At 47.4% G+C, this 13,095-nt stretch overlaps 1 protein-coding gene across 2 annotated transcripts in view; it reads right to left on the reverse strand.

Annotated features, from left to right (window-relative positions):
- Window positions 1-13,095, reverse strand: part of AACS (acetoacetyl-CoA synthetase) — a 324,332-nt gene that overhangs the window by 24,729 nt on the left and 286,508 nt on the right. For both annotated transcript variants that reach the window (XM_086942682.1, XM_086942681.1), the window contains 2 exons: window positions 12,979-13,048; window positions 1,249-1,307 (listed from right to left, as the gene is read on the reverse strand). In XM_086942682.1, the coding sequence (XP_086798808.1) occupies window positions 1,249-1,307; window positions 12,979-13,048 (129 nt within the window). The remainder of the gene's footprint in view (window positions 1-1,248; window positions 1,308-12,978; window positions 13,049-13,095) is intronic.

Consider the following 13,095-nt stretch of genomic DNA (forward strand, 5'->3'; position numbering starts at 1 on the left):
GGTCTCCTCATGAAGAGTGTTGCGGTCTCCTCATGAAGAGTGTGGCGGTCTCCTCATGAAGAGTGTTGCGGTCTCCTCATGAAGAGTGTGGCGGTCTCCCCATGAAGAGTGTGGCGGTCTCCTAGTGAAGAGTGTGGCAGCCTCCTCGTGTAGAGTGTGGTGGTCTCCTCACGTAGAGAATGGCCTAGAGCCCCCAACCGAGTCCGCAGGGCCCGAAGGCGCGCCGGCGGAGTCGGGCTGCCCAAAGATGTAGGGGAGGGCTTCGTGAAAGCTACAAAATTGGGCAGGGTTTGCTCTGGCTCCGGGAAAGGGTGGGAAGCTCAGAGCCGACCCAGCTGGTTCTGCGGCAGAACCACAGATAGAGCACCATCTGCCTCCTGCGTCGTGTCGGCTGACGGACGGGGAGAACGCAAAGAACGACAATGCATCTTTGCCTTCTTTTTGTGCTTCCACTTACTGGAAGACGAAGACTTTGATGACGAGTGGTGGTGACGACTCTGCGACCAGTCCCGCGACCTCCCTCTTGAACGGGACCTCGAGTGGCGCAGAACGGAGCACGACTTTGGCTCATGGTTGCACTCCAGGCACCAAAGGCACACAAGGTGCGGGTCCGTAACCGACATTTGTAACAGGAGTCACCAGGCTTGAAGCCGGTTTGACGTGGCATCCCCAGTGCACCAGGAGTCAAGACGACTCAAAAGAAAAGTGCAAAATATCAGTCAAAAAGTGACTGGAGGTACCGCTCTTTCCGGATCTACGCTGGCTAGCACGGAAAAAGAAAAAGAACTGACGTCAGAACGCGAGGGCGGTGTCTAAGTGGATACTGCGACGTCAACCCAGCGACCATGACGCAGACGACGAACGCGGAGTCGACCGACGCCACCCATCGACACGCAGGGGTACTGCTACGAAAACATTTCCCTGGATCCAGTCTAATGCCTGGGGGTACTTCTAAGGTAAGGAATCTATAGCTGATAGTCTGTTTCAGATTTTGTTTTTACATTGGAAGACTGTGTGTGCAGCAGGACCTAGCAGCCGAACCATCAGGAGAGCTTGTAGTAACCAGAGTTGCGTGTTTACTGAAGACACAATTTAAAAAAAAAAGGAATTATCTAAAGTAAAAGTTAAACAAGAATTGAAAGAAAGAGAAATACACATGGTTGTGCCATGTCATAAAACACCTTGCAACAGAGAGTAAACGTACTCTAGACAGACAAATAACTGCACAGGCAAACAGCGAGCACCTACCAATGTTGTAGATTTCAGCGCTGCCGAAGCGCACCCCGTTTGGGTTTAGGGTGCCGTCACTGTAAGGTAAAAAAACAAGACCCGTCACATATCAGATGTGGCTCTGCAGATCCAGATCCCTGGCAGATGAGGTCATCAGTCCATCAATCAATCAAACCAATCAATCAATCAATCAGCATTTGTATAGCGCGGCACTGTCACCCCCGGACGGATTACTATTTTACTAAAATACTCGTGCAATGATGCGGAGGTTTCGGATCCGTCCAGAGATGGGGGCCCAGCATCTGTACACAGCAGGGTTAGACAAGTACAAGGCCATTCCAGAAGCAAACACCCATTATTGAATTATATGTTGATAGTGGAATTAAACAACCAATGTTCATAAACTAGAGTCGATTAAAAAATGTTACTAGTAAGCAAAGTTCAGTTTAGAGACAACGGGGTCATACCCCACAGAAACTCGCTTTCATCACCTTTTATTATTATGCTCCGAGCGGCATGCAAGACCTGCCGAGACCTCTAACAAAGACTCACCCCATGTTCCTGTCCCCCTCGTCCTACAATCAGGGCCACTGGAACTACGCTTTTTGCCTCTGCTGTATTTTTTCCGTCATTATGGATTTGCTGTATAATCCATCATCTGCTGCATAATTATCGGATTTTAACAAATAAAATGTTTCTAGTTCCAACGGATCCAAAGTTACTATAAACGCTGCATCGCGTGTCACTGTGCAGTGCAAAGGATGACGTCACCTGTCAGACGCTTGCCGCTGGATTTCAGGGTTAAAATGGAACTAATTAGGGGAGTCCTGTGCCAAGACAGGGTTACTGTGGGTAAAAATGACAACATAATGAAGTGATGCTGCTACACAATGTGCCACCTCGCGCCGGTTGATTGTGCTTTTCTTACCACACAATGTAGTCATCTCTGCAACCTAATGTGGTCCTTCCTGCCGCATAATTCCAGAGGCCCTGCCTGCAGGGCTCCGGGCCTTCTTCAGGTCTAAAAACACCTCATATACAGACTCACGAGGAGGTTATGTCTCAGAGATGCACTTATTGGAGGGCGTGGCTTAGCGCCTGATGTGGATGGCGGCGCAGACGTGAGCGCTCCGATCCTGCTGAGGGGAACGAGAGGTCCGCGACTCTTTTCCGACTCGCTACCAGCGGGTCTCTATGTTGGACACAGCCGAGCATTCCATGAGCTCTCCATGTGGCTCTTAGAAGACCTCCATTGCCGTTTTTTTGGGGACTGAAGCTCCGGTCGCGGCTTTGTCATAGCCGCGGCCGCCATTTTGTTTTCGGGACACGCCGAGGCTGCCTTTCAGGTACGAGCAGCTTTTTATAACGGCTACTCTCTTGTGTGCACCTCTGTTCCTTACATAGGCTGAGCCATGTTCTCCTCATTTTCGACTCGTTTTACCTCCTGATTGTGACTGCTCTTTCTTGCTGGCTTTTCATGCTGCCTCAAGCCTCCTCAGCTTTCCAAAGATGGCGGCCATTTTATGAATTGTGCTATCCTTCTGGACTATTCATTTGCGGCTGCTGATTTATCTTAATTTCCTTACTGCATTAGAGACTATTTTTCTTTTTTTTTTCTCTGCTACATTATTCCCTTCAAGTTGCTTTTGCAGTCTATGGAAATTCTACATATTCCTTATTTAGTTGCCTTCCTCTTTGACGGCTAGCTTTCATGGGCAAACTTACGCCAAATGGCGTCACTAAACCTGCGCAGCATATCTTCATCAAAAACTCCAAGGTGTTCTCGGCCTTTGCCCAGTTAGAAGTTTCTCAGTCGTCTTCTGTCCATTTACCACAGTTCTCAATGGAGCAATCTGCGCATACTGTGGGGAAAGGAACCACCAAGCGGCTAAAGAATGAACCTCCTTCTCCATCCAATCCTGCTTCTGCCATATCCATGGAACTATTGTTGGAGGAGATAAGAGCATTGCGTCCTTTTATGGAAGAAACCAACGCCAAACTACAGGTTTTGACTGATAACTGGTCTCAAATGGATGCGAGAGTCTCGTCTGTGGAGCGCAGCGTCTCTTCTCTTCAGGAGTCGTCGTCCAAAGTCTCCCACTTGCATTCACAGGTTGTGTCTCTACAAAAGCAGGTGGAGGAGTTGGAAAATCGAAATAGACGCAACAACCTACGTATTTACGGCCTGGTGGAGGGTTGTGAGGGGACTGACCCTGTTGCCTTTTTCAAATCTTTTCTTCCCACCCTATTGCACTTGCCGGAAGGCACTATGCGTAATATACAATGGGCCCACAGGCTTGGCTGAGCTCCTTCTACCTCCTCTTCTACAAAACCAAGAGGCGTCATCATGTACTTTCTGGAATACACCGATTTATTAAAGGTTCTTTCAGCAGCCAGAGCCTCTCCTCGCCTAACCTGGTCAGGTTCCTCCTTGTTCTTTGCACAGGTCTATGCAAGAGCCACGGCGAATCGACGTAAGGCCTTCCTGGATATGAGACCGGCTCTTCGCTCCATCGGTGCTAGATATGGTCTCTTTCTCCCATGCTTTTTCAGGGTTACCTACAACAACAAAACGACAATCTACGAGGATCCAGTTCGCCTCCAGAGTTTCGTGAACTCCTGCCAAGCTGCTGATATGGACCTTTCTGGCCCATCTTCTTTTCCTCCTTGATTTTTGCACCTTCTCTCTCTTTAATAGTTGACTTTCATTGTTGTTTTCTTGCTCCATCTGTTCTTCAAATCTAGCAGTTGTGCTTTTTGCCCCTATGTGCATATGTACCCATTCCCTTTTCCCTCTATGTTCTTCTTCCATGCTCTTCTTTTCTATTTCCATGGTTTTTTGTTTGGCTTACTGTTAATGGTGGTTTCATCTCCTAATGTTATTCTTCTTTATTCACAGGTTACATTTCGCGTTCCGTGTTGTCCCCCTGGTTGGGTGGTTCATTGACCCTGTTGCCCGACCTCCTCTAGTTGGCTCTATCCCCCTCTTCTTCTTCTCGTTTGATCCTCCTCCCGATTGTGCTCTCCTCCCGTAAGTACAGCTTTCCTTCCTGTTCATCATTTTTTTCCCCTTTGTCCCCCTTTACCTAGCTTTCATATTTTTTCTATGCTTAAAGGTGTCTTTTTTTCTCTACTTGCTCTTCCTTCTTAATCTTCAGGATTCTGTTCTATCCTCTCTTCTTACTACAGGTTTTTTCCTACGTCTTTGGTCTTTACTGTTCTGTTTCCTAACTTTTGCTTATCTCTTATGGCTTCTTTTTTTCCTTTTCGTTCCTATCTTCTTTTTTCCCGCTCCTCTATACTCTTCTTCTTTTCCTTATTTTTTCTCTCCTCTCTTTCTGACATTTATGATCACCTTTTTCTCTTTTGCTCACTTTCTCTCATGGGTTCTCCTTACGTTGCTACTGATCTTCTTTTTCTTCTATTGTATGTATTATGTCATTGAAAATAATTACATGGAATGCTAAGGGCATTAACTCTCCAATCAAGAGGCAACAAATCTCATCTCATCTAGCCAGGTTAAAAGTGGATGTTGCGTTTTTACAAGAAACTAATTTATCTGATGTAGAATCGGCTAGGCTCAAAAGGTTTACTATTCCCAGGGTGATGGTAAACTAATTGAGTAGCTATTTTATGTCGTAAAACCTTATCCCATTCCCAAATTGCTCAGGAATCAGATGCTGAAGGTAGATGGCAACATGTTAAACTGTCTTTAAAGGGTGTTCCAATTTCCCTCCTTAATGTCTATGCTCCCACTGGTGGCGATCCTGCTTTTTGGCATGACTTTTCCCATCATATCACTAGATTTGCTGATGATAACTGTCTTAGCAGGTAACTGTAATCAACCCCTTGATGCCTTCATTGACCGGAATTCCAAGACTCCCTATGTTCCAAATAAACCTCACAAGCTCTTTACTCAAGCGATCTCTCAACATAAACTCATTGACGCCTGGCGCTTGTGTAATCCGACAACGAGAGAATTTACTTTCTATTCCCCATGCCATCATTCCCAGTCCCCAATTGATTATATTTTTGTTACTCATAATATGCCCAAACTCTTACCAATGCTGAAATTGGTCCAATTTTACTTTCGGATCATGCTCCTACCATAGTTCATATTGACATACTCCCTAAACCTGTTGGACCAAAGAGATGGCGCTTTAATAACGCTCTTTTATTGGATCCCAAATTCACTGCTTCCGTTATTGAATTCTTTAATGAATATTTTTTGTTCAATGACACTTCCTCCATCCCCAAATCTACTATCTGGGGACGCCTTTAAGGCTTCGGCAAGAGATTTTATAATTGCATATGTTGCAAAGAAACGAAGGATTGCCCGCAAATTTACAGGGGATCTTCTCCACAACATAAAGAAATTGGAACACGCCTATTTTACCTCTCATTTACAAGACAGTTTAACAGCCATTGTTAATGCCAAAATGAAGTTCAACAAAAAATCCTCAGAGGACGCCTCCCTTTATTTATTGAAATCCAGTGCAAAATTCTATGGCAATAGAAATAAAGCCGGGAAAATCTTAGCTAACTATTTGAAAATCAAACAACAAATTAAATATTGAATCCATTTACGATGCTCAATCTAATCTCCAACATAAAGATGCAGAAATACTCACCGAATTTTCCTCTTTCTACAAAACTTTGTACTCCTCTGAAACCCAACCCTCTACCCAATCTTTAGATCATTTCTTTTCTACCATACATAAACCTGACAATTTCCCTCTTGACCTCTCTTCTTTAGAATTAGATATTTCTCAGCATGAATTACTTCTAGCACTCCAGACTCTCAAAAAAGACAAGGCCCCTGGACCAGATGGTCTTACTGTTGAATTTTTCCAACATTTTTCAAAACTCCTCATCCCAAAATTACACTCTCTATTGGACTCATTTCTTGCCTTAGGTGCCTCTTCAGGCTCTTTCTCCGACGCCCACATTTGCCTCATACCCAAGGAGGGGAAAGATGCGCAACACTGTAAGAACTATAGACTCATTTCTTTGGTCAATATAAATTACAAGATATTTGCTAAATCACTTGCAGCGCGTCTTGATCTTCTACTTCTAGACCTCTTAGGCGAGGAACAATCCGGTTTCGTCAAGGGCCGATTTATCACAGATAATACCAGACTTCTATTTAATGTTTTATCAAAATCTCATAAATCATCCCATGCCCTTGCGGCAATTGCCCTAGATGCGGAGAAAGCTTTTGATAGGGTTGAGTGGACCTATTTATTTTATGCACTCAAATGGTTCGGTTTTGGCCCCAAATGTATTTCTTTGAGTTCCTTATTGTACTCCAATCCACGTGCGGCAGTTTGTGCCAATGGCCTGGTCTCTTCCATTTTTGATTTAGGAAGGGGAGTGCGTCAAGGCTGCCCTCTGTCCCCTTTTCTTTTTAATCTGGCTTTAGAATCTTTTTTATCCAAACTCTGTCAAAACCCTAACATCCACGGCTTTCATGCCTTGGGTTCCCAAGTTAAGCTGGCCGCTTATGCGGACGATATTACTTTTTATCTCCAACCCTATTGAATCTATTCCTGCCTTCCTTGCAGAAGTCAGAGATTACTCCCAGATCTTTGGCTATAAGCTCAATAATGACAATTGTGAAATTCTGCCCTTGACGAAGTTCACGTTTAAACCTGATTTTAATGCCTCCAACTTTACATGGAGTTCCTCACACATTAAATACCTTGGTCTTCATATCACCCCTTCCATCTCAGACACAGTCTCCCTCTGTTTAAATAAATGCATTCAAAAACTATTGGACTTAACATCTGGATGGCACCCTCTTTACTTATCGTGGTGGGGCCGTCTTGAAACAATTAAAATGATGCTATCTCCTATAGTCCTCTACACTATCTCTAATATTCCTGTCTCCATCCCCTCTAAATTTTTCAGGAGAATTAACTCAATTTTGACATCTTTTCTCTGGAGCAATAAGAAACCTAGAATGTTCCTTGCTCGGCTTATTCGTCCCAAATCAGAAGGCGGAGTCAATTTTCCAAATTTCCCAGTCTATCATAAGGCATTTCTGTTGCGACAGGCTTCCCTCTGGTTGCAAGACCCGACTTCCCCTTTCCCCTTATGGGCTAAGCTTGAACGTCTCTTCCTTTCCCCTTTCTCCCTTGCTGAATATCTTTCTTTCTCAAGCAAGCCTTCCTCTATTCCTACTCCCATTCACAAATTCACTGTTAAATTGCTTCAATCTTCCTCTCCTGATCCCCCTATGACAATTGCTGAGATTCTTGCCTCCACCATTTGGCATAATACTTCCCTCCTGATACGTGATAAGCCCTTTTACTAGAAGTCGTGGCGGCATAGAGGACTAATCTGGGTTTCCCAACTGTTTTCGCATTCATCTTTCATACCCTTCCCTACTCTTCGCCCCACCTATGGTTTGCCTGCTTCTTTCACTCACAGATATCTTCTTCTTAAAGAAGCTGTAATGGCAACTTACACACGCCTTTTGCATGCACCTTCCCCTACTTCTTCTCCTACCCATGAGGCATTACTTCATTCCTTTCTTCGTACTACTCCTAAAGCTTCCTCCATTTACAAACACCTTCATACTAAAGACTCTATCAGACCCAAATCTAGGGTGGAGGAATGCTGGGAACAGGATTGTGATGCATCCTGGCCCATCCCTTTATGGGATAAGATCAGGAATAAGATTTGCAAGTTCTCTAGTGCAGCGACCCTGACACAAACCCTGTTCTTCATTTACAATAGGCTTCTTTTCACGCCATTTGATCTTCATAAGTGCTTTCCAACCACTCCACACATTTTCTGGTCTTGTTCTTCCCCGCAAGCGACTTGGTTTCATATGTTATTCGTATGTAAATCTGTCCATGACTGTTGGTTACAGGTTTGGGCCTAAATTAATGTAATGTTCCATACTAGCATTCCTTTCTCTTATACTAATGTTTTTTTAGGAAGTCTCTCTCCTTGCTGGGAGGATGCTGAACTTAACACTCAGATTATTGACTTATTATTAGCTGTTGGGTTTCAGCAAATTACAGTCAACTGGAAGAATTTTTCTAACATTTCTTTTAAAGCATGGTGGTATAACGTTTGCCATTATCATAGATTGGATTCTGCTTTTGTTTTTCCTGCCCACATGGCAGACCTATGGCTTCCTGTTACGCTTTATCTTGATGAATGTGCTAAACGTTCGTTTCACCCACAGCCTTAACAGCAAGAAGTTCTCAAGCTTCCTTGAATGCCCCCCACATTCCGTTTCTTTTACAACATCAACTGTATGTACTTCTTTTTTGTATAATTTTATCTCTACAACTGTGGTTTTTACTTTATTTAGTTTTGACGCTCATGATTAGCTTTCATTATGGTTTATATATGTATTACGCCCATTGCTTACTGAGAGATGCACTTATTGAGTGTCTCTCTTGGTCCTCCTCCTAGAGGGTTGGGTCTATATTCACATTTCACACATTGTTGTGAGTTCACTAACGCCCACCCAGAGCCTCTCGGCGCTGCAGGCTATTTCAGAAACCATGCGCCGTGCTGTGGACAAGACCATGGCACCAAGAAACAGCCGCACCGGAGTCCGTCCGCCAGCCTGGGGCCCACTTCATCACACTATACTCAGATGGGGCACTGAGTGCAAGGCATGCTGGGACTTCACCACCACGGTGGTCACAGGGGGCCTTGAAGCCGAGGAGGGACAGGCACTGCAGGTCCATGTCCACAGTCCGCTCAGAGACGGGAGCCACGGGGGAGGGGGAGGCGGTTCCTGGGGGGCTCCTTGAAGTGCCACTTCCAAGCTCCCAACACAAGCCCACTGTTAGAATTGGGGGTCTCTGGTTGGCGCAGGTATACACTTTTGTCAAACAGGGACCCTCTCCTCTAGTCAGGGCAAAGGACTACTCCTAGAAATAACCCCTGCTCACCCTCTAGGCGGCGTGGCGCGAGCAGGCAAGGCTAATCCCCAGAGCATATGTGGTTAAGCATTTGCAATAAAATACCCAGTAATCTATCAACCCAACACACAGAGAAACAAGGCTGTTTTATGAAAAAAAATATACTCTCTATATTTCAACTTCAAGTAGATTTTAGAATACAGGCCTAACGATTCAAGAATGGTTCCAGTTACTTTAAAAATGATGCCACAATATTCAAAGCAAGATGTAGACTTTGTTTGTAATATTCAAAGAAAGGTTGTGCGCTTTGTAGCTCTCTGGTGCGCTTTGTTTCAATTAATGTGCAAGGCCCCGTGAAGTCCCACGCGCCTCGCGTTACAACGCATATGGCGCAGCTGGCGTACACCAAAGGGTACGAGGCAAAGCACTTCTGTGCGGCTCGTACTCCGTTTAGCAACAAGCGGCGTTCACCATAGGACGCGCCTCGCGGACACTTCAGTCCGGGGCGCGGGGTACGATGCAAACGTACCTGGGGCTGATTTAACAAATAGTCAGTGCGAGTCGTAGGTTGGAGCGAGACTCGCACAGCGCCCAGCTCGCAGCTTGACGGTCACAGTACCTGAGGTCTTGGTTGTTCGAAGCGGACAGTATAGGGGAGCAGTCGTCCCACGTTGAGTTGCTTCCCCGGTGCAATGCGAGCTACGGCTCGAGGCTGGGCAGTCACGGTGCACTTCGGGTTGGCGATGAGGTGGGGGGACCGGCTCTCGATACAACACACACTTCAATCTCGAAGGGGGGAAGCGGCGGACGGTGAAGCAGGTTGCGGTGCGATCCCAAGTACGGGACAGACAACAACCGCACTACACGCCGCAGCTGCTCAGACACAGCAGCGGGCGCGATCAACAGGGTATCACACGGAGAGTGAGCGCAGGCAGTCGCCAGTCGTTACGATGCGAGCTACGGCTCGGGGGCCACAGGGTCGCGGTTCTCCGCCTGGACGGGTCCTTTACTTCGCGTTGCGAACTACGGCTCGGAGGGGCACAGTCACGGCGTTCGAGTCAGGCGGGGCTGAACTTCACTTTGCGAGCTGGGGCTCGGCGGGCAAAGGTTACGGTGCTTGGCAGGACAGAGGGTTGCACAGGCTCTTCAGAGTGCGCGATGGCGGGGCACAGCATACTCAACTTTCCGTGGGCAGCGCTGCAGTGACAGGCAACACCGGCAGCAGTTTCTCCTTCAAGGTGGTAGCGCCCAATGTTCCTAGGGTGCAGTTCAGGGGGCAAATTCACAAGCAAGCCCTTGGAGATTGTTCACAAAAATGCACAAGTGGAATTAAAGTCTTTCTCAGTCCTTTTCCTCTCTCCTTCTTGCAGCAAGGCACCCGCCACAGGCCAGTCTCTAAGGCTAGAGAAAGTAGTCCTCCATGCAGCTTTCCCAGGTCCTTCTCTTCGGGCAGAGTTTCTTCTTGGCGTAAACTGGATCTGATTTCTTAGGAGAAGGGCTCCTCTTTTTATACACAGTTTATTTTGTTCTTTCAGACCAGGGGGCCTTTGCCTAATCCAGTCCAGTCCCTGAGCACTTTGTTTTGCAGACTCTGGCTTCTCCTTTCAGTGAGCAGGGCAGGGACATCAGACGCTCCGCAGGAGGTGGAGCCAGCATTGTGGTGACAAGTACAGTCCAGGAGCACTCTGTTGACAGTCTTCCCCTCTCTCTTCACGAGGTGCAGGGCAGAGTCATCAGTCGCTCCCCAGGGGGCGGAGCCAGCATTGTGGTGGCAGAGCACAGCCCTATTCAGAGTCAAGGGGCACTCCCTCCACCCATCCTGGTGTAATCCCCCTATTCACCACCTGTCATCCCTAGCCCTGTCACTCACAGAAACCAGACAGCAGATACACATCCTAGCAGAGGCGGGCTGAAATGGTTAGGCAAGCAAATATGAACTTTCTAAAATTAGTATTTGAAAACACAGGATATTAAAATAAACTTTACTAAAAGAAGTATGTTATTATTATGAGTTCAGGAATACTAAACTTGACTTTCTACCATGTTCCCTGAGCCTGCTGGGATTATAGAGTGTAATACTTCCAGCAGCCCATTCTGGCCTATGAGAATAGGTAGCCTTACAATAGTGAAAAACGAAAATGTCTGTAATTCACTATTAGGACATGCCACACACATCAGGGCTTGTCCTACCTTATGCTTACAATGCACCCTGCCCTTGGGCCTACCATAGGGGTGACTCACATGAAGTAAAGGTAAGGTTTAGGGACTGGCAAGTAGGTGCATGTGCGCAGTCAGCATGACAGTACCAGACTGCACGCAGGTTCTGCAATGGCAGACCTTAGACACATTTTACTAGGCCGCTTCTGTGGGTGGCACAACCAATGCTGCAAGCCCACCAGCAGCATTTGTATTTACAAGCCCTGGCACTCCTGGTGCACTTTACTGGGGACTGACAGTAAACCCAATAAGCCAATCATGGACACCAATCAATGTATACACTTTTCATAGGGAGCACTTGCACTGTGGCACTGATTGGCAGTGGCACAGTGCCCTGAGCAGCTAAAACCAGCAAAACACATGAGGCACATCAGCAAAAAGTGGAAGGGAGACTCACGCCAAGGTGCCAGGTCTAACACCCACCCAACAAACACCCCGAAGCACTACAGGCGCTTTACGACCGAGCCACAGGGGTGGGTGAAAGACTAAGCTAAGCATCTCCTCTGGGCCTGATGCAGGGAGAGTGGGGCCCATAGGTGCTGCCTGCCCCACATGCACACCCGCAACCTCTCTTGGGACAATACTTCTGCTTGGTTCTGCCCCTCTCACTGGCACAAGTAGTGTGCGTGGAACAGGCCACGTGCACGGGGCTCGGGGGGCAGGAAATGCTGCTGAGGCTATCCTACACCTACGACACCCCGCTCATCCACTCCCTCACGAAGAAATCTGAAGACACCAGACTGCTTTCAGGAAGGAGGACGTCGCAGCCTGGATGAAAGACAACTGCTTGAAGCTCAACTCAGAAAAGACTGAGGTCCTCATCCTCGGGCCCTGCACCTCCGCCTGGGGCAATACCTGGTGCCCCCCTGTCCTCGGACACCCAAGAACCCCTACTAACCACGGCAGAAACCTTGGCATTATCCTCGACTCCTCCCTCACCATGACCCGCCAGATCAACGCCATCGCCTCCACTTGCTTCAACACCCTCCGTATCCTCCGCAAGACTTTCAAGTGGATCACACTCAAAGCCAGAAGGACCATCACCCACGCACTCATAACCAGCAGACCGGACTACGATAAGGCCCTCTATGCTAAAATCAACAAATCCTTGCTACACAAACTCCACACCATCCAGAACACAGCGGCCAGACTTGTCCTCTGCATCCCACGACATGAGCACAGCACCCAACACCTGTGAGACCTCCACTGGCTCCCCATCGAGAAGAGAGTAACCTTCAAGATACTCACCCATGTCTACAAATGCCTCCCCAACACCGGACCCCAATATCTTAACAAAAGTCTCTTTCCACGTACCCAAGAGAAACCTCCGCTCCGCCGAAACCCTGCGCTTCCGCAGAACCAGAGCGGGTGGAAGAGCCTTCTACTACGTCGCTGCCAAGGCCTGGAACGAGCTCCCAGTCAACATCAGACACCCCCCCACTCCGCACACCTTCAGAAATGAGCCTCAAGTCCTGGCTCCTCGGCTGATTCAGAGCTGCACCCTTCTCCCCCTCCCCAGCACCTTGAGGCCCTCACCGGTCAGTAGCGCGCTTTACAAGATCCCTGATTGATTGATTGAGGGTAAACACGTGCAACAATGAAGCATTAGACATGAAGGATGAAGCAATAACACGCCCCTCACCTGCGCCCCAGCATGACAACGCCCCCCGTCTTGGGGTTAATCTTGCAGTAGTCTCCGTGGGCCCAGATACCTGCAGTAGGAACAAGGGGTGAAAGGTCACTTGTTAGGACAGAGGAG

The sequence above is a fragment of the Lissotriton vulgaris genome, chromosome 11, assembly GCF_964263255.1.
Source record: "Lissotriton vulgaris chromosome 11, aLisVul1.2, whole genome shotgun sequence".
Classification (NCBI taxonomy): domain Eukaryota; kingdom Metazoa; phylum Chordata; class Amphibia; order Caudata; family Salamandridae; genus Lissotriton; species Lissotriton vulgaris.